At 36.2% G+C, this 23,083-nt stretch overlaps 1 protein-coding gene across 5 annotated transcripts; it reads right to left on the bottom strand.

Moving 5' to 3' along the window:
• Nucleotides 1-804: 804 nt before the first annotated feature.
• On the bottom strand, nucleotides 805-22,580 carry mpp3b (MAGUK p55 scaffold protein 3b). Of its 5 annotated transcripts, none has more exons than XM_048179482.1 (20): nucleotides 22,324-22,580; nucleotides 17,483-17,609; nucleotides 16,922-17,040; nucleotides 16,769-16,846; nucleotides 15,174-15,254; nucleotides 13,063-13,200; nucleotides 12,813-12,894; nucleotides 10,224-10,309; nucleotides 10,033-10,107; nucleotides 9,746-9,942; nucleotides 9,482-9,546; nucleotides 8,748-8,768; nucleotides 8,121-8,162; nucleotides 6,443-6,514; nucleotides 5,970-6,131; nucleotides 5,797-5,877; nucleotides 5,451-5,544; nucleotides 4,242-4,350; nucleotides 1,864-1,992; nucleotides 805-1,760 (listed from the first exon to the last, which is right to left on the bottom strand). In XM_048179482.1, exons 2-20 carry the CDS (start codon nucleotides 17,505-17,507, stop codon nucleotides 1,581-1,583), a joined length of 1,836 nt encoding a protein of 611 aa, XP_048035439.1. In that variant the 5' UTR covers nucleotides 17,508-17,609; nucleotides 22,324-22,580; the 3' UTR covers nucleotides 805-1,580. The 5 variants fall into 5 exon arrangements, with proteins under 5 accessions (XP_048035439.1, XP_048035442.1, XP_048035440.1 ...); XM_048179485.1 differs by having other exon boundaries at nucleotides 6,443-6,508; XM_048179483.1 differs by lacking the exon at nucleotides 22,324-22,580 and adding an exon at nucleotides 22,133-22,317.
• Nucleotides 22,581-23,083: the final 503 nt, after the last annotated feature.

The following is a 23,083-nucleotide window of genomic DNA, read 5'->3' as shown; positions in this document are numbered from 1 at the left end:
AAGAGAGTCCAAAACAAGACAGAGCTTGCATTGCAAGAGTTTATTCGTGTCATTTTTTTTTTCCTTTTTCAAAAATGACTTGCATTGCTTAAACTGTGCACAAATATGATTGATTATGATGCATGATTGTGTATACAGTATTTTTACCGTAACACCTTTTTACCATACCGTGCCAGGTTTTTACAAGTCACTTCCTCGGTGGAAGTCTGACTAAAATGTGGGTAGTTTTGCATAGTGTGGCAATATTTACAGAGCTATTGCAAAAATAGCAGTATTTAAAGAACCAGACAGTGAAATCGAATCAGAATGTGCTACAGTTCATTAGATACTTCCAAAATATTAGAAATAAATACATAAGTGCTTAAAAATATTGGTTTCATATGGTCTTGTTAATTCAGTTAGAACAATCCCTCTTGTTAAGGAACAGAAGATACTTTGGTATCTTTGAAAAATTGTAACTTCAACATTAAACAAAAAAGAGGTATTTAATGGCCCATTTTTACTAGTTTTGTTTTGAGAGGTTTAAATATAGAACTAACAAGTCCCCTAAAGCCTGTTACTACCATCTGCTGCTGGATGGCTGTATTAGCAGTCACTGAACTCTATATATATATATATATATATATATATATATATATATATATATATATATATATATATATCAAGACCAGAGTCTTTCCTGATAAGAGAAGTTGTAGATTCTCTATCTATCTATAGTATCTCACAGAAGTGAGTACACCCCTCACATTTTTGTAAATATTTTATCTATTGTCATGCTCTCTAATAAAAGAGTTAAAAAAGAGATGCAGTCTGTATTTTTTATTATAACAATTCACATTCAAAAATACTCCATATATTCTAAAATGGTACACATTCATAACATTCTGAACAGTACTGTATATCCCTAAAGACACTGACATGCTCCATGACTTTAATGTGACATTTTCCTAATGAACTACACAGACATCAACAGGCATCAGATTGATAAAAACATTGACAATTACAACCAAATTAGTACAGGCGTGACCAAATACGAAATTTTATTTTACACAGGTATAAACACTTTTGCAAATATACAGTATGGTATCTTACATCATTCCCATTTACATTTGATTAAATATACACAATCAGCATAAGATGAAGATAACAAAACAAGAGACCTTCACACTAGATGGTTTGCCTGACAGAAACCAGCTTTGACACAGTGAGTAAACCTGAGTCAGCGTTGTCCTCTTTCAAGTGGCACAGTTTTATTGATGTTTATTTGTGCAGCTCATTTGACAGAAATAAGGACAACTATTTTTCCCACAGAAAATAAATTCTTTCAGCTAATACTGATACGTTTCTCGTCAAAGCTACAGTACTTCCATGCAAAATCTTATGAACAGAAATCTTCACCACTAGCGCAGAACAACAGACCTCACTTTCAACAATTCAGATGGCACTTTTATTTTGCTTTGTATAACAAGTCGAACAGGATGAAACAGAAACTGGCAGACAACAGACTCAGAAAGAGGCAGAGTGGTCTATGTTTTCAATACACCATATGCGAGTGTAAGAATTTAAGGAAGTAGGGAAGATCAAGTTCGGACCCAGCTGACAGGCACCCACTGTGGCTCCCTCTCGAGTCGTTCCAGAATGTTCCTCAGCTCTGCACAGGCACTGGCAGAGTCCTCCTTTACCAAGACCCTGTCCACTAGATGGCCATATTGCTGGTCCATCTGCTCGGCTGACTGCCTCATGTCCTGCAGGTCTTCATCCTTTTCACAATGGGAGAGAGAAAGAGAGTTTTTGTCAACTGTGTACAATATAAGAGATTTACTAGCTACATTTGGGTAGTATGGTGATATAAATCAGTCTCACCGTGATGTGTCCATTGTCACCCCTTCCTGGTGATGTGGGAGAGCTACGTTGCCGACGAATCTCAGGGATGCGTGGCTTTACAAAGATCACATAGGGCTTAAACTCTGCCGTACGGAGGATTTTTAGGGCCTGAGAATTACAGTAAAATTAAATATAAATCACAGCATGGGTTTCCAATTATGCGCTCAGTAAAAATCAAGACCAGAGTCTCTGCTGATAACAGAAGTTGTAGATTCAAATCCAGATTAGGTTGAGCAGAACGTTACCACCGTGGAAGAGATCACCATTTACACTGACATTTATTTATCTAAAGTGACTTATAAATCTGACTATACAATAATCTACCCCTAAACTGTATGACTTTTCCTGGTTGCACTTTATTTTACAACACTGTAAAAAATAAATCCGTAAAATAACAGAAAAAGTACTGACAGCTTATTACCCGAATATTATCAAGTAATTTTACAGACATTTCCCTTAACCCTAAAACACAACTCAATGAACTGCAAAATTCAAAATACAGATAAAATACCCGTAAAACATAAATATGGAAAATTCCATTAAATTAATACAGTACAGTGTAAAAATTTTTTTTAGAGAGTGTATGTGTACTTGCGTGTACTTACAGTATACTTACCTAAGAAAATACTGGGTAATATAAGGTAACTACAGGGGTTAGGGTTAAGGTTAGGTTTAGGTTTGGGTTCAGGGTTAGTACCTAGTTATTACCCAGTTATTGTAAATACTGTAAAAAGTACATCATATGCACATGGGGAACAGGACTGTAAACACTTTTTTCCCATGAAACAGGGAGTTATCAAGTTTGGTGCAATTTCTCTTGCTTATTTAAACAAAATTATGTATTAGTACTGTGGTGGAAATTATTGGTGGAAAATGAAATGTTTTCTTTCAAAAGATTGGAAATGGAAGTGTTACAAGTAATATGAAAATTCTTATTTTATTATTTGATTTATATTTTATGCTCTCAAAATTATATACTTGTATTGTAAAGTGAAATGTTGATATGTTTTGTGCTTATGCTTTTTAGGAAGGTAAAGGGTACGATAGGCCCCAGAGGAAAATGGAACAAATGTGTTAGAACTTAAAGACCCGCTTTGGTGAAAATCAAGTTAACGTTTACATGTCTATGTGGTGTTTTTAATGTGCTTTAAGAAAACCATGTGCAAATTCATCAGTCAACACCACTGCTGAACTGTAGAGTCCCAAAGACAGTCTCAAAAACAGGGTTTGAAACCGCCCCTAATTCCTTCCATCAAGAAACATGTAACCAATCCTGTCAACGTGCGGGGCGGGGCCTTTCGTATAATTATTTCTAATGATGTTGATTGTTAGAAGGCAGCTGTCTGACTGTGAGATGGCGAATGGAAACATGGTTTGTGTAACATTAGCAACACATTATTAGCTGTTTGATAATGTAGTGTGCGTCTCAATCAGCTTCCTAGTTCAGTAGTCAGGGCACTGATCAGGGAATCAGCCACATTTATTAACATGATATACTGATTCACAACCTAGGGAGCTGGGGAGCTTATTGAGACACAGGGGTAGTCACACCAAAAGCTAATATCAATTACCGTTATGTTGACTTTTATTCAAATTCTGAATGGATAATACATAACCTAGAAAGCGTGCAAAGACAGCTCCCTTTATAATCACTAAAAAGCATATTCATGGATCTGCATATACTAAATGAAGCAAGGGTGTGGTATCACATTGAAGCTCTTTTAAAGCATTAGGAAATTATTTTCACAGGAATTTTTTTTTTTTTTTTAAATATGTTATTTTCATTATCAAAGATGAGTTTCAAGAGAAAAAAAAAAATTGACTGAAGGGGGACTTTAAGTGGCCAAGGCCATGTGCTATCTTTATGCATATCACATGATTAAATAGTCTAGACATCAGTGTTTGACACCAGGAAACTGCCATTGTCAGCCCAGATGAGAATAACCAATCAAATTGAAGAAACTGTTCAGCTTGTGCAAACCGTGTGTAGGTATAAATGTGTGTGTGTTTTTCTGGTCGTAGAGCTGCTCTGCTGTGTCTAAAGTGACTCCCAGCTGGTCACTATTAAACCTTATTACTGCAAAGAGTAACTTGGGAGTGGTGTCTTGATGTTGCACAGCTAAGGAAGGGAAGCAATAAAGAATATAGCAGACACTTTGGAAGTGGTAAGACGGTGATAACCACCCCCAGGTGGTTAGAGCCCAGCATAGGGAACTGGGTTGCTAAGCACCTCAAGTCAAATAAGATTAGTTAAAAAATTTCTATGACACTGCACATTTCACAAGAGCTAAGAATCAGAAATACAGAGAAAATCAAGTAAACTGACAATAATAACAATAAGAGAACACTATATTTACCTCAGGTTGAACATCTACCAGACACACTTTATTTCTCGCCAGGACACTCCGGATTGACTCTAGACTCGTCCCATATTGGTTATTCTTATATTCACCATATTCAATAAACCTGGACATGCACAATATGTGTTTTTCGTCAATTAAAACAGCAGTAAAATCAAATTTTATAACACTACTAAAGGGAAAGTTCACCCAAAAATGAAAAATCTGTCATCATTTACTCATCCTCAAGAAGACAATTTCCATGCAGTTACAATAGCTGGTAGCCAAAGTATTCAAGTTTTGGGGTGAACTATGCCCTTAACAAAATACCACACAGCTGTGTTACAATACTGACCAAAAGTGCATTCAACATATTAAAACTACACTGTAAAAAATTACCGTGATTTTAACAGTAAAAGACTGTAAAAATGCTGCGGTGAAAAACTGTTAATTGGTTTACAGAAAGTTTCCGTACTATATACGGTGAATAACTGTAATAGATCTAACGGTACATTTAATGTAATTTTACGGTAAAATACCGTTAAATTCACAGTTTTTGAAAGTGAAAAATAACAATTCATTGTAAAATTTAGTGAAAAACCGTAAATTGACATTCCCACAATTCCCTGCGTGACACTTCACATTTGATATATTTTTGTTGAAATAACTCTGTTTCTTCTTAGTTTTTCTCATTTTTTTCTAATCAGTTATGTACATTAGGGTTTTATTTTACATCTAATGTTGTTAAATTAATGTTTATTGCATTTTTAAAATTTCATGCATGTTACCATGATGGTGTTTAGTGTGTGTGTGAATGACACTGTGTGCACCTTCTATATATTAGTATTGTGCTTCTCAGCTTGTGGAAAAGCTGCTTGTGATGAACTTTGATTCATCATGTGACTCTCATCACCACTGGGTTTGGTGACTGTCAGTGTATTATAAAGATACAAAACAGATATTAGTACTTCATTAGGTTGGTAAATTAACATTATATCAGTTAATGAAATATGCTATTTTTCCGTAAATTTTACTGGGATTTTTTTTACAGTGTACTGAAATCCAATGTTAAATATACATATTTAAAATGTAAAATTCACATGTAACTCCGTAAGTATGTTTACGGTTTGATGTCATTTTTACAGTATTGTTCTGGTAACCACAGCTGCCGGTATTTTTCCGTAGAAACAACAGGATTTTTTTTACAGTGTATTTCATAAAACATACTTATTAGATTGTATGTCAGCCTCAAAGGCCTGCTTGGAGATGAAGTGATATTCTACACCCTCCTTCTCATGGCTCTTCCTGGGTCTTGTTGTGTCTGTTGGAAAATGATTATACAAGTCTACAATCATTTCAGTTAACATCACATGTGATCTTGCAATGTACGACATGTAGTTGACATATACATGTAACATGATTTTGCAATATATGACATCCAATGAGATTAGAAGCTCTTCAACTTCAGGTTGTCAATTTGAAGCAAAAATAAGTTCTTTGATTCAGCTTCTTCATGTACCAGGAAGGACTTCCCCAGTCTCTAAAGTATAACTAATGGAAAAAGTAAACTCACGTGGCACAGCAACACCATACCGATGAGGATTCTCAGCAATCACTTTCTGCTTCAGCTCATTGATCCGAGCACCAAGACATCCTGAAGAGAATAACAAAACAAAGAAAATGACATTCTGAAGGCAAACAAAAGACTGGCTCATTTAGATTGCTCTGAAATCCCTCGAGTCTTACCTATCAGAACCACAAGTCTTGGTTTATCTTGAGGTCTCATCTGATGTAGGGTCACCTCTTCATATATGAGGAACTCATTCTCTGTGGACTCCACTGGGTGAGACTCTTTGGTCGAACCCTGATGATCCTTGCGGCTCAGCCTGAAGCTTCTTCTTAGACCAGCTGAGAGAACAGAGAGATTTTCCAATAGATCAACAAAGGAAAAGACCATCTAAAAACAGAGAAGATCAGAAATAGACATGACAGAATTACATGATAAAAAGATCAGACAAAAAGACAAGGGTGGAAAGAGGGGCATCCTCCAGACTAAAAATATCATGTCTCTCACACGGCTGATGATTTTATGTAACTGCTGCATCTCAGGGGGAAATAGCAACACGCTGTTCATCTGCTTTGTACTATTTAATATGCAGTGAATAAGTTAAAGCAGCAATGCATCTATTCACCTTACAAGTATGAATGAAACGTGGTACCTGAGTAAAATTCCCAGGAAAAGGCCTGGCCACAGGACGGTGCCACCGCCTTACACTTTGGAGAAACTACAACTAATGTTAGACCATCACACATCCAGCATAATTCTATAAAGACTATCACGAGCTATCAGCCATGCCAAAGCCTGCGTGAGCCATCAGCCCAAAGCAATAGTTCCCTGGCTATAGCAGGGCACCTGTGCTTTATACTTAAAGAAAGTTCATCCAAAAATAAATGTTTCAAATCGTATGAGTTCCTTTTCTATGGAAGCCCATTTCCATCACATAAGAAAAAATATCACGCTTTGGTATATCAGAAATATGAGATAACTTTTATGCAATAATCATGACTTTGATTTGATTTCTTATGTGGTGGAAATGGAACACTTAAACAGAAATGCTGAAGAATGTACTGGCTGTTTTTTTTCTCCCCGTAAAAAGAATAGTGAATAGCGACTGGGATGGTCAAAAACTAAAATGACAATAAAGCACCATTGTTCATGCTTTGAATCCACAATTTTATGTCAAAGTGACATGACAAAACATTGAAATTTGATTATGTGGAAGTGCAAATGAGACATGAGATCTACAGTAAAGGGGAAGATTATAATAATTACTGTATATTTATATTATATATGTGAATAATGACTTAAAGGATTAATCCACTTTTAAATAAACTTTTCCTGATAATTTACTCACCCCCATGTCATCCAAGATGTCCATGTCTTTCTTTCTTCAGTCGAAAAGAAATTAAAGTTTTTGTTGAAAACATTCCAGGATTTTTTTTCCATATAGTGGACTTCAATGGGCACCAAACAGTTGAAGGTCAAAAATAGTTTCACTGCAGCTTCAAATTGTTCTACATGATCCCAGACGAGAAATAATGGTCTTATCTAGAGAAACAATCACTCATTTTCTAAAAAAAAAAATGTATACATTTTAACCAGAAATGTTCATCTTGAACTAGCTCTCTCCTATCCTCGTCTGGGATCATGTAGAATAATTTGAAGCTGCAGTGAAACTAATTTTGACCTTCAACTGTTTGGTGCCCATTGAAGTCCACTATATGGAAAAAAAAATCCTGGAATGTTTTCATCAAAAACTTTAATTTCTTTTCGACTGAAGAAAGAAAGACATGGACATCTTGGATGACATGGGGGTGAGTAAATTATCAGGAAAAGTTTATTTAAAAGTGGACTAATCCTTTAAATGTATATGTGTTAGGTACCACATGACTTTAGAATATTTGAGAAAAAAAAACAGCAGGCATATTCTTCAATGTTTCTCCTTTTGTGTTCCACAGAAGAAAGTTCTTTGATACAGGCTCAAATGAATAATGTGAAGATTTCATTTTTGGGTAAACTGTCCCTTTAAGCAGTAAGCGCCACAAAGAGTAAGTGCAGAAAAGTCTTCATCTTAGCAAAGAGCACACACTAAAAACCACTGAGACTAAAACTCAAAGAGGGAGTTGTTCAAAGCCAGCAGCAGAGCAGTGGGCTGTCAAGATGTGACCAATGGCTGGGGTCTTAGGATGTGCCAAGCGCATGAGCTCTGTGGTGTATCAAAGAACTCACAATGAAACCAGATGATATTTTTAAGTGATTAACACCACACAAAAAAAGCATCATCCAGAGCCAAAGCCATGTGGAGTGCATTTCAGTGTGTAGGGTGCATCTCTCACCTACATGCTGTCCACTGAGACTGCCCTCACTGTCACAGTCCTCTGGAGGGTGGGTGGGTCAGGAGAACACAAGAGATGAAAGGGTACAGGGAGGAGAGGAGAATCAGTGGGGTAACGGGATATATACACTTTACAAGGATATTTTGTAGGTCAGAAACTCAGAGGTCAGAGTTAATGGAGAGGCCAAGAGAACCACAACAGCAAAAAGAAGCAGCAAGCACTGAGCACAGGGATTTCAGCATTTGTACTGGGTATTTAAATGTTGAGGCTTGTAGTTCTTTTCATGGACTAGCAATGATTTTAAGTTAGTAACAAATACCTGAAATACCCATTTAACAGATTTAAGAATAAATTTAAGAATAATTTATAAATAATTGAATTTTTATTAGGTTATACTTTACTTTAAGGTGTCACCGTTACAGCGTAATTAGACAAATAAGTAATACTACTGAGTAATATTAATTATTTAACAACTTACTGGGTTAGATTTATGGTAAGTTGCTTGTAATTATGCAAAATTTACTGTTACTACTACACTAAGTAGGTTACAAGTTTGTAACAAGGACACTGTAAAATAAAGTATTACCTTTTAATATTTCATAATGACATTTTGTCAAAATCACCTACCTTTTTCACAAGATTGGTCACCTGGTGTAAGCAGAATGAGGAAACAAACACAATTGCTGCAACATGAACAAGTGTGGAAAAGCAAATGAATATGGAATATTGCAACTAGTATCAATTCTGACAGTCCTGGTCAAAAGTATAAATGCCGTGACCAGCGTAGCCCGATTCCAGAAACGAAAGCACTATGCGCCATTTTTTTTTTTTTAAATCGACTGTTAAAAGGACTGGCCTGTATAAATTACATAATTACAGAGAAAGAATATGTAAGCAAAATGAGCTTACATTGATTAAATCGGAAATTGAATCAAATTTAGAACTTGTGAATCTGAATCAAATCGAGAATCTGCATCGATACCCGGGACTCTTTGGAAACATTTGAAAATGTAACATAAACAACATAAACATAAACAACATGTTTTCTTGCAAATAACACTATATTGCCTGGGTCATTTAACAGGAATGGGTTAAAAAATGAGGAAGCTCTGACTGAACAGAAGAATTAATCTGAATATACCAGCGTTCTTCTCCATTTGTCTTTGACAGGTGCGCTTTCATATTTTCTCTGAGGGTTTTTTCAGCACACCTCAAAATAGATGCAAGATATCCACCTGTCTGCTGAATAACTGCTGCATTTACAGATTTTTTGTTTTAATTTTTATAAGCAACTCACATCTAGTTAAGTAGTAGGCACCCTACTTCCCTCAGCTTCCCAGTAGTAGCTTCTGAGAACTTACATGGTGTTGCTCTGGGAGATTTAGGGCTCTGGTGTGTTCCCATTTTCATCCTATACAACAGTCGTCTGCAAATTTAGGACAAAGAAACAGGATATAGTTACAATAAGAACTTTCTTTTAGAAGAATCATAGCAGCCGAATGTCAGAAGAGACAAGAAGAGGATGAGAGTGTCCTCAAATATTTATTCAAAATGAATAAATCAACTGTTGTTTTAATTTATTTACATACTAATGTTCAACTGTTGACATGATTTTTGTTGTGTACCTCTCCTGGAACTGTCTTGAAGGAACAAGGCCGGCACGCAGGTTGCTGTCTCCCACTCTTTTGGCCTGCCACCATGTTGGGTCGTCCTGGCTTACCACCTGCAGGATGTCCCCACGTGTGAAAGGCAGTCCAGCCTCCTGGCAGGGTGTGGCCTTGTCCTCATATGGCGTGTAATCAAACAGGGCTCTTAAATAGACCTTAAAGAGACATAAAATAACACTGCATACATTACCTGCATCAGCTATCTATTCTGTCCTATGACTTTCAAATAAAGTGATTGCAGTCACCTTACTCTCCTTGAATCTGTCCTCCTCCTTAATGGCAGGGATAATCTTTAGAGTGATCGAGCCCTGAGACTGAGACTGCAGCCCGACAAACAATAATCAAGGACACTAAATCACGCAAGTGCCTTTTCAGATAAGAAATCTTATGGGAATGACTCAGGTTTTGTAAAAGAACAGAGGAATAGTGAACACACCAGAATCTGGCTGATCTCCTCAGGACGTTTGTGTATAATGAGATTTCCATTGACTTCCCTCAACTCATCTCCAACATGCACCAGACCTGAAGGAGAATTCAGTCAAGAGTCATCATGGTGCATTCAAAAAACTGTCATAATACACACACTTTTTCATGTTCTTTTTCAATTGATTTTCAACCTGCTTGGTATTGTTACAATATCTACTTTTTTTTATTATAAATGATAAATTATTCATAACATTATACTATAGATTATATTACATACACTGAACAAAATTATAAACGCAACACTTTTGTTTTTGCCCCCATTTTTCATGAGCTGAAGATAGTATATCATATAATAATATAATGTATATATATGTAACATATATATATATATATATATATATATATATATATATATATATATATATATATATATACACACATTATACAAACACACACACACACACATATATATATTATGTACATATATACATATACATGTATATATATGTACAATATGCACTGAACAAAATTATAAACGCAACATTTGTTTTTGCCCCCATTTTTCATGAGCTGAACTCAAAGATCTAAGACTTTTTCTATGTACACAAAAGGCCTATTTCTCTCAAATATTGTTCACAAATCTGTCTAAATCTGTGTTCTCCTGCACTTCTCCTTTGCCGAGATAATCCATCCACCTCACAGGTGTGGCATATCAAGATGCTGATTAGACAGCATGATTATTGCACAGATGTGCCTTAGATTGGCGACCATAAAAGGCCACTCTAAAATGTGCAGTTTTACTGTATTGGGGGGGTCCGGGGGGTCCAAAAACCAGTCAGTATCTGGTGTGACCACCATTTGCCTCACGCAGTGCAACACAGCTCCTTCGCATAGAGTTGATCAGGTTGTTGATTGTGGCCTATGGAATGTTGGTCCACTCCTCTTCAATGGCTGTGCGAAGTTGCTGGATATTGGCAGGAGCTGGAACAGGCTGTCGTATACGCCGATCCAGAGCATCCTAAACATGCTCAATGGGTGACATGTCCGGTGAGTATGCTGGCCATGCAAGAACTGGGATGTTTTCATCTTCTAGAAATTGTGTACAGATCCTTGCAACATGGGGCCATGCATTATCATGCTGCAACATGAGGTGATGGTCGTGGATGCAATCTCTGAAACGCCTTTGGAGACGGTTTATGGTAACGAACTTTCAATTCACAGGCAACAGCTCTGGTGGACATTCCTGCAGTCAGCATGAAAAATTGCACACTCCCTCAAAACTTGCGACATCTGTGGCATTGTGCTATGTGATAAAACTGCACATTTTAGAGTGGCCTTTTATTGTGGCCAGCCTAAGGCACACCTGTGCAATAATCATGCTGTCTAATCAGCATCTTGATATGCCACACCTGTGAGGTAGATGGATTATCTCGGCAAGGGAGAAGTGATCACTAACATAGATTTAGACAGATATGTAAATAATATTTGAGAGAAATAGGCCTTTTGTGTACATAGAAAAAGTCTTAGATCTTTGAGTTCAGCTCATGAAAAATGGTGTTGCGTTTATAATTTTGTTCAGTGTATATTGTACATATATATACATGTATATGTATATATGTACATTATATGTATGTGTGTGTATAATGTGTATATATATATATATACATATATATATATATATATATATATATATACATTATATTATTATATGATACACTATATATTCATTATATTCTATTCTATCTTCTATATATATATATATATATATATATATATATATATATATATATATATATATATATATATATATATATATATATATTAAACTTTTTTTTTGTTAAACCCTAAAACTGTCATTTTTTTTCTAGGATTAGATCCTAGATCCTAGATTAGTCTCAGATTTTTGGACCCCACTATATATATATAGTATATATATATAAAAAAACAATTATTAAGATGACACATGACACATTAATAACATTTCTTAGTCATATTTTTTTATTTTTCATTGAATGTTATATCATTGCATGCATACTAAAGGCATTATTCAATAGGACAACCTTGCACACAATCATATTTCAGCAGAATTTCTATGGCAACCATTACATCTGCTCTGTATATTTCCAGTATAATCTGTAATCCCAAAGCAAATCATAATCTCAAGGATTTTAGTCAATATTTTGCATGTGATCAGAAAAATCCGCTATGAATGCTATTAATATCAAGAAAATAATGATTCTGCTGTGATTACAGTCTCCCTTGTAGCTGACATGTACTTTTCATTTTATTTAATTTGTAACTTTTTAAAAATCATTTTGGATTTCTAACAGGAGAGATTCTCAATAAATTCTTTGCATTACACTTGAATAAATGGTTGTTCAATTCCCTCATTTTATCTCTCCATTGAGAATTGAGTCATCTGTCATGGTTTTACAGATTGAACAGTTTTTGACTTGGATGGTCCCCGATCACGGGATTATGTTACATCAGATCTGATGAGAGAGATTTTGCTTTTGTCCAGCCACAGTGTAAAAACACACAGTTGGCACAGAAGAAAAAATTTTATGCTGACAAGGGGAGGGACCAGGCTGTCACTCACCACTGCGGTCTGCAGCCCCGCCCCTCATGATCCTAGCAACCACCACCGCTCCAGTTACCTCGTCCCTGCGGATGGTCGCACCCTAAAAGCCATAATCAATTGCAAGAGTTATATGAGCCTATATTTCACATGTCTTGATGATGGTGGACAAAATAGCCATTTTATACACAAAACAGCTCAACCGTCATAAATACATTTAATATAACCTGTTATGATGCATAAACTACTATATTTGTTTGCTGAAACTCACAAGAGGCTCCTTGTTCTTCACCAAACGTACAATCTTCACTGATTCCTCCTCCAGTTCATCGTCTAGATCATCTGGTAGAGGGGGGAGCACAGGCTCAAAGTTCTTCTGTGCCACCGTGTCATGTACTGTTAGTACTGCCTGATGGGTCATGGAGAGAATAATCACAATAAAAGTTGACAGAATGATTCACTAGTGCTGTGGAAGAAGAATGGAGGAGAATAGAAATTAAAAAAAAAAAAAGAGAGAAAAAACGATGCCTGTGGCACATGGAGGAAATCTGATTCTATTTTGTAATGCCACACACTATCAAATAAAAATCAATTAAGCTTATTTCGCCAAGATTCTTTTAAATAGCCTACTGATTTAACTGGATTTGTGTCAGCCTCATCTGAAAAAAATTTTAAAACAAATGTACAAACCCGATTCCAAAAAAGTTGGGACACTGTACAAATTGTGACTAAAAAAGGAATGCAATAATTTACAAATCTCATGAACTTATATTTTATTCACAATAGAATATAGATAACATATCAAATGTTGAAAGTGAGACATTTTGAAATGTCATGCCAAATATTGGCTCATTTTGGATTTCATGAGAGCTACACATTCTAAAAAAGTTGGGACAGGTAGCAATAAGAGGCCGGAAAAGTTAAATGTACATATAAGGAACAGCTGGAGGACCAATTTGCAACTTGAGTGGCAGTGTCTCTCAGAAGTCAAGATGGGCAGAGGATCACCAATTCCCCAATGCTGTGGCGAAAAATAGTGGAGCAATATCAGAAAGGAGTTTCTCAGAGAAAAATTGCAAAGAGTTTGAAGTTATCATCATCTACAATGCATAATATCATCCAAAGATTCAGAGAATCTGGAACAGTCTCTGTGCGTAAGGGTAAAGGCCGGAAAACCATACTGGATGCCTGTGATCTTTGGGCCCTTAGACGGCACTGCATCACATACAGGAATGCTACTGTAATGGAAATCACAACATGGGCTCAGGAATACTTCCAGAAAACATTGTCGGTGAACACAATCCACGTGCCATTCGCCGTTGCCGGCTAAAACTCTATAGGTCAAAAAAGAAGCCGTATCTAAACATGATCCAGAAGCGCAGGCGTTTTCTCTGGGCCAAGGCTCATTTAAAATGGACTGTGGCAAAGTGGAAAACTGTTCTGTGGTCAGACGAATCAAAATTTGAATGTCATCTGGACTAAAGAGGACAAGGACAACCCAAGTTGTTATCAGCGCTCAGTTCAGAAGCCTGCATCTCTGATGGTATGGGGTTGCATGAGTGCGTGGTGTGGCATGGGCAGCTTACACATCTGGAAAGGCACCATCAATGCTGAAAGGTATATTTTTAAGTTCTAGAACAACATATGCTCCCATCCAGATGTCGTCTCGTTCAGGGAAGACCTTGCATTTTCGAACATAACAATGCCAGACCACATACTGCATCAATTACAACATCATGGCTGCGTAGAAGAAGGATCCGGGTACTGAAATGGCCAGGCTGCAGTCCAGATCTTTCACCCATAGAAAACATTTGGCGCATCATAAACAGGAAGATGCGACAAAGAAGACCTAAGACCTAGCTGAGCAACTAGAAGCCTGTATTAGACAAGAATGGGACAACAATCCTATTCCTAAACTTGAGCAACTTGTCTCCTCAGTCCCGTTTGCAGACTGTTATAAAAAGAAGAGGGGATGCCACACAGTGGTAAACATGGCCATGTCCCAACTTTTTTGAGATGTGTTGATGCCATTGAAATTTAAAATCAACTTATATTTCCCTTAAAATTATACATTTTCTCAGTTTAAACATTTGATATGTCATCTAGGTTGTATTCTGAATAAAATATTGAAAGTTGAAACTTCCACATCATTGCATTCTGTTTTTATTCACAATTTGTACAGTGTCCCAACTTTTTTGGAATCGGGTTTGTAATTTTCAAATTAAAGAGGCAAGTGTTTATGTGCATCTGTTTCTAAAAATATTGTAAATTATACTATAGGGCCAGATATACAATTAGGAGAAAATTTCTTCACTGCATTCACCACAAAGACACACACAGTTAGGGAAATCTCTACAGAAAGCACAAGTGTAACTTTCGCACCTTCACATGTGGAGTGGTAAGAAGTGTTAATAGCTCTCTCTCATCGTCTTCCAGTGGTCCGTTCTGTAGCTCCTCTGCGACCTGTCAGTGCAAACCACAAGACCAGTGTAATCAAAAATGCAAAAATTTACGAATCTACCTGCCACCCTAAGAAAAAGCATTGCCACCCCAGATTATTCCAAGAATAAAATATAAATGTAACCAGTGTTTTCTGCTACCGCATTGTACCAGCTGCGCTTTAATTCATGATGACATAAAAAGATGTAGGCCTACCGCGAAAGAAAAGACGTCTGCTGCATTCATTAACAGGTGACTCATATGTTGCCCAGTTCAATTGTTTTTCCATTTGTGTTCGTAAATCGGAAATTAGAGAAAATTGTGGTATAGTTTTCCACAACACTTCACATTGTTTATTTTGAACTGTAACTATTTGTGGCGCGCAGATTCTCTGACTGCCCGCTCCTCTTTCATCATGGATATAAGCGTATTTATAGGCCTATTTACCATCTGATACGACTAAATAATGAAAACCAATAAGACGACCCTGATCACGGAAATTATTTTACATATATATATATATATATATATATATAATAATTTACATATTTTAAAAGACAAACTTTATGTTAGCTTATCAAGGTCTTTTCTCTTCAGGAAATTTGGACTAAACCACTCAATTCATATGGATTCGTTTTACGATCTCTTCATGAACTTTTTGAAGCATCAAAGTGATAGTTGTGTAGACTGTCAATGGTGGGACAGAAATCTTTCAGTTTTCATTAAAAGTATCTTAATTTGTGTTTTGAAAATGAACAGAAGTGTTATGGGTTTGGAACTACATGAGGGTGAGTAGGCTAAATGAGGGTGAGTAGGCTGAATGTTCATTTTTGGTTGAACTAACACTTTAAGTCTCAGTCCTTTTGTAACTTGAGGCACTAAAACATGATTTTTATGTAATACATAAAATTAATAAACTCTTCTTTATGTAGTAATGAGAGACATTTAGAATATGTTGAAAGTGTTTAATAGACACTGTCTTGGTGCCCTGGATATTGATATTTTGTTATTAGGGGTCCAAGCACAAAAGGTGAATTGGACCCCAAATGAATTTATGATTCTGAACTGTCTGCCATTTCAACTGAAAGATGAAGGCTGTGATATCAATGTTCCCTACTAGAGGGAGCTACAGGATAGAAAATCTTTTAATCTGTTTTTCTATCATTTTCCATCCCTTTGAATGGAAACAAATGTTTTGATCTAGTTCATTTGTGTAACTATAGTGTACTGACAGTATAGTTTCATATAATTAGCATAGGCTACATAGAAATCTGTGAAATGCTTATAAATCATTAAATGTTAATTTAAAATATAGACCCCAATAAAACATATTTTTAAAGTTGCCAGTCATGATTAATTATATTGATTGATTGATTGATATTGAAATATATTGCTGTCCATATATATATATATATATATATATTGTAAAGAGACCATTTTATTTGTCTTTTTCAAGATAATGTATATTATACAATTTCTATAAAGACACACTTATTTACTGTTGTGGTATGAATAATAAAATGATGACACACACTTACGTCTTCGGCCAGGCAGGATGCGCTATGGAACACTGGAGTCGGACACTGGAGCTGGAACTGCCTCAGTCGCTCATGGATCTGCAGGAAAGGTCAGTATAGATGGATAATCATTCACAAAAACACTATTAGACATTTTTATCCAGCATTACGCACTTTCATAAGATAGCTGAGGCTCCTCTCACTGAAGACCTCTCTGAGGAAGACCAGGTCCTCCTTATGATTAGCATCTGGATGCAGCTGGGAGGTGAGGAGAGCTAGCATCTCATGTAAACCTGCAGCATGCAAGAAAACAAAAATAATTAACTTTTTAAATCATGAATAATATAATAATGTTGTTGTGTTGACCGATACAGCAGGATTACTGACACCTATTAGTGTGCATGTACCGTAACATCACATAAAAAACAAATATTTTTAGTCACCAATACCACTGAAAAATACTCTAGCCATGCTTCAGAATGTAATGTTTCATAATATTAAGGAAGTTGTATTAAATTGGTCATGTGATCTAAACATGGCAGCTCCTACCTAAAATAAAACAGCAACAGATATGACTGGAACCTCATGTACATGATTTTGAACATTTTGTTTTTCAATGTTCATTTCTTTATGTGTAAATAATTTTTTAATTAGGGAAAAAATACTTGTGTTTCTTTAATATGATGATCAAATGAATTTATTTTATGACAGCATCACAGCTGTTGTATAAAGTACCTGTGGTAGGTGAGAGAACAGGCATGGCTGCTCATGAGACAGACAGAGACGCAGAAAAAATGGTTCTCCTCTTCTCTCAGGTCACTCAAAATGTGGGCTCATCTGAAAAGCCTGTTATCCACAAAACCTTAAGAGAGAAAAAGCAAACAATTGGCAACTTTAGGAAACCATTAACATTTTGTCTGTTCCTTTCTGTGGATTGCATGGTAAATAGCTGTTCAATAATTATGTGGCACATCAAATCAGTGAGGCGAATCCTGTATGACAATTAGAGGGTAATAATATTTTATGCTCATTTGATCATTTCAGTTTGAAATGGCTTTAAATGCCATTGCTGTTTGCATGGTGAGGTTTGCTAATGACATACCACCATTATGGTGAAATTTTGCTTTTAAAAAAAAGATGAGACAAGAATAGATTGGGGTACACAAAACGAGGAGAAAAAAGAGGGAGAATGAAAGATGTGACGATCGTCATTAGGCATGGCATTAAATTCAATTACACTTAGTCATCTCATTTTAATCCGGATAGAATGTTGCTGTGATGAGTCAATTGAAGAAAAGCATCTCTCTTCAGAGGGGATATAGATTCTGGTGGTCTGCACAGTTCCCTGTAAATGAGTGAAGTAAGTAGAAATATGATCACTTAACTTGAAAAGAAGTCCCCAGGGAAATAATCCCCATGGCAACAGGAATCAATACTTTATCACTGCTTTTCATCCAGAGAGACACAGGAAACAGTGTACTCTGCACTACTTTAAAGTCCCTTTAACCAAGTCTGAAACTGATGCTTTTCAGTTTTACTGCAAGCATAGTTAAATCGTTTAGCCCATCTACAAAACATATAAAATAGCCATAAACTTTCCTGAGAATGTAGTGCTCAAAAACAGGATTTCTTGAGAATGCAATGCACTTCTAAAACAGATTCCATAGATGAACATTTCCCATATTCTCATAAAATAACCTGCTAACTCTTCATAATAACTCACACTATGAATCATTAGTAAATATTTAATACATCATTTATAAAGCATTGTCCTTATACATTAAGACATTAGTATGCAGTTTATAAATACAGCTGTACATGCTGTACATGTTATTCTTGATTTATAAGCATATCTATAATGTGTTTAGTCACACATTTATTTTTATACTTTATTAATGATCAATTTATCATTTCTATATTATTCTATATTATTATTACAGTATTTACTAAAGCCGGGCACACATTTAACGACTAGCTAAAACATTCTAAGACTGAGCTCAACATACAGTGATTGTTTCCTGCGACTGAAGCAGATTTATATACTTACACATGGAATTTGAACACCGACTGTAATCTCAGACTGAACGCAACTGGCTCTGACTGGACGCGATCAGTCGTAAGTATCAATTTACATTCATAATCGGCCTTACAATGGTTAAGTGTGTGCGCGGCATAACCAGTTATTTAGGAGTTGTCAGTGGTTCATAAGATCATTTAGAAAGTGTAAGTAAATGATTAATAAACTTTTTAAATATACATTTATACATCTTATTTTGACATATAGTAATGATTTATTAACACCTATTCATACTTTATTTCATGATTAATTCAGGTTGTAAAACATTTAGTAGTTGTCAGTTAACTATTTTTGTGAAAATCTAAAGTGAGGGCTATTTATGTCTTGTAAAGCTTTCACAAAAGTGATTTAAAGGCTCAGTTATCTTCTAAACAGAAAAACGAAGCAAACAAAATGAAAAAAAATGAACAAAATAAGCAAGAAAGGGAATATAAATAAAAAAAAATAAGCAACAAAATTAATATACAGCAACAAAATGAAGAAAATAAGGAAAATATTTTGGTTTTCTTGTTTCAGTTTCATGGCTGAGTGAAAGTTCAGTGCAAATAGTCACAAATTAGGGCTTTTCACACTTAAAATAGTTAACCCTGGGTCATTGTAAACCCGGGTAAAGGAATCCTGAGCTTTCTTGCATTACGTTTCACACTGCTTATACTTTACCATTCATTGCACTCAATCACTGCATGGTGCTCAGAAAGCAAACTCTTAGTCCGATTTTATTTGTTGTATTTTGGCACTCCTGTAATCAAGTGTTGGCGCTGGTACATTTTTATTCAGCAATGTTTACACTTTACAGAAATTTATTTTTATATCAGATTGCAAGGGCCAAGTTTCATTTTACTGCACAGTTACGTTTTCTGGAGGTGTACAGGAATTATTATTTTTTTATTTTTCATGTTATATCAAGTGTGCAGTTGTACAGTTTCATTTTTTTGCAGTCTGGAAATAAATATTTCTCTGTTCTGTATCACTCTGTGTTGTGCTTGTTTCCTTTTTCTATTTAGAAGATAACTGAGCCTTTAAATCTCCTTTGTAAAAGCTTTATGAGCTTTATACTAAAATCTGCTTTGTTCTTAAAATGTACTGATATCCACCATTATAATACAAGTGGTACAATAGAAAACATGACACTAAAATAATGCAATCAACATTAACTGAATAACAGAAAATGTAACATGCAACACCACAATGTACATTACTAATAATAACAAAAATTATTTAAATAAAATATAAATTCCAGGAATGTCCTATTTTTCACAATCAATGAAATACTTGCAAATATCATTACTTTAACAGTGTTTTACCAAAAAATGAAAGTGTTACTAATGCTAATACAACTCGTGTTTTCCCTAGACATCTACATTTAGAGAACATATTGATGTATTCTATTCCCTTAATATTCATTACTTGGTTCTAAAAAGGTCTTTAAAAAGTCTTACATTTACCTTCATTAAACCTGCAGAAACCCTCTATATGGTAAGGTAACTAACTTACAATTAACCAATGAACAAGTTTTACTGTAGCATTTTTACTGTATTTTTCTGTAAAAAATTAAAATATCTTTTTTTTTTTTTTTTTTTTTTTACCATGAGAGGACCAAATATGTATTGACACTTTAAAGAACCCAAGAGGGCTTCACTTTTTTCTTTTGCCAATAAACAGATCCAGAAAACCTATTTAAGTTTGAAAAGAATTATACAGCCAACTCAAGAACATATGAAAAAATATGGTTCTTTATGAGAGATTCTTTGCTGAACCTAAAGAAAGAACTACTGAAGACAAGAAGACATTGAAGACTGTACATTGGTAAAGACAGGACAGAAAATATGTGGTTTGATTGAGTATATTTGTGGTTTTAGATTTCAGCAAAAATTAAGTTCTCAGGCCCTTTATCATACAAACAGAGGCCTGTGGTTTCAGAAATCACAACCTTGTGCCAATGAAAGATTCAATTCTGAGAGACATTTTGAATTTTGAACATTTCACAGAAGGAGCTTAAACCCTCAGTACAGGTGATGAAATATTGAGGGGTGTCATGAGCTGAAATTTTGGTACGGCTTGTCCCAGACCAGCTGTAACCTTACTACAGACTTTTGGTTTTCTGAAAGCCCTCTAATCCATGCTGATTCTCTCAAAAGACTTCCCATTCGCTCTGATTATGACGTGTGTGATGGAAAGATTACACTGCTCTCTATCTCTCTCCATCATTCTCACATGCTGCAGCTGCATTGTGAGGATTCTCACCAGACATATGCTCAAATCAGGGTCATCTTGCTAGTACTTTGCAACCCATCTTACCATCTGAAAATACCATCGGTGAAAGTGTCATATGAAAAACGCCACCCAAAACCGCCAAACACAAAACCTAACTGTCATGAATGCCAAATTGCAAATGGTTCTCCCCAGCGAAACCACCTTTTGGTTTGCAGTCTGAAGACCTTGGGCCTGTTCTGTCTGACCTTTTATCATCCTCTCTTTCTCTAGAAGAACAGGGGTTCTTTCGCCCAGTTCTCGCCCTTACAGAATGATTCATGTAAGGCTGAAAACGTGTCCTGCTGGGGGACAAGGTCATTCAGCCACCCTTCTGCCACCATCTGTCCCTTTCACTATCACGTACTGTTAAAGGCCACCATTAGTGCTGACAGCTCTCTTGGTGTGTGTGTGTGTGTGTGTGTGTGTGTGTGTGTGTGTGTGCATTGTGCAAATAAACGCTTGTATGGACACAAACATGGGCGGCAAACACGTCAAATTAAATCTCTTTGGAGAAGATTATCATAAATGACATCAGCAGGAGTCACTGAGCCCTATGGAGTCTAATTCATTCAAATTCAGCAGATTATCAGAAAACAGCCTGTCCATCAAATCAAAACATGTCATAATACAGTATATGTGCCTGAAAATGTGTTACAAGCAGATTCATTAGTTGACAGGTTGCACATGATCATGCATGCCTGTACTCACACATATGCTGGAGACAATTTTTTTTTTTTTTTGACTTCTATTGGTCAAATGATATTTTCTATCCTCTACACCTCATATAAACCTTTTTTGCATTTTTATATTGTCACTAAGATATTGTTTAGTATGTTTATTGAGATATTTTTGTCATGACAACACAAATCACAGGTGCACAGGAATACCTTCTAAAAGCAGAAGCTCAAGAGGAACAAAACAAGAAACACACAAAATACATCATTTACATAACTATTTTTCAATTCTCCCAATTTAGTAATGCTTTCTGAATGCATTTACTGTGACAAACTAAAGGGAATCTGAGAAATATTAAGAGACACCCAGCATCCCTCTACCTCATTCCAGCGGACGTGCATCCTAGAGTCTCTCCGAAACTGTCCGTCACGGAATGTGGCCAGTGAAAAATGCATCACTGGATGCTGAGATCCTTTTAAGTGCTGAATCCTTTCCCCCTGCTGTTCACTCTGTCTGCAGAGCGGATTATACAGCCAGCATGCAAAGGAGAGAACGCCCCCGTATCTCTTACCTTTCACCGCCAGTGCGTGAGTGAGAGCGTTTCCGCTTTCATGGAAAGACCCTCGGCATCTCCGTGGCAATTCCTTCTACACTGGCTCAGTGTGTCTCGGTTCTTCGTTACCTCCCCCCTTTCTCGCTCTCTCTCACATACAATCTTCAGCCCTCCCTCTTCAATCTCTTGCTCTATCACCATCCCCCCACTGGTCCTCTTCCTCTCTCTCCTCTAATGATGCTCACTGTGATATGGCAGGAGCTGATCGGCAGCGCCTGAATCTGGACAGTTATGTACTTACAGTACAAAAACCTGGTGTTCAGAACTTTTCATTATAACGTGAGTTCACAGAATGGACACAAGGATACAATAGCAACAAAAAACAGACATTTCTGTCAGGACCACTATCGTCAAATATGATAGATAATGCATAGAGTTTGTATTGGCGGTATGGTTCTGTTCTGGGCAAGAACTCCCTGAGCATCCATGCAGCCTAGCATGGATAAGAGCAGGGAGAGCAGCAATAAACCCCCCAGGGTAAACAGAACAGGACCAACATGCAGATATCATTAAATGTCATGATTTAGCATACACATTTTTCGAGAATTAGTCTGATTCAGGGGAAATAATAAGACCATCCTGACTGAAGAGAGGAGGAGCTGGGGATGGAGGAGGGTAATTTGCTCCTGAGAAATGCAATAGCTGCTGATAATACTGAGGAGCTTATATATAGATGCCGTAATAGGCGTCGTATTCCTATAGGTAGACGCAAGTCACC

The sequence above is a fragment of the Megalobrama amblycephala genome, unplaced genomic scaffold, assembly GCF_018812025.1.
Source record: "Megalobrama amblycephala isolate DHTTF-2021 unplaced genomic scaffold, ASM1881202v1 scaffold201, whole genome shotgun sequence".
NCBI classification, from domain to species: domain Eukaryota; kingdom Metazoa; phylum Chordata; class Actinopteri; order Cypriniformes; family Xenocyprididae; genus Megalobrama; species Megalobrama amblycephala.
The sequence above is the reverse complement of the archived record's forward strand: the minus strand, read 5'-3'. Positions and strand labels throughout refer to the sequence as shown.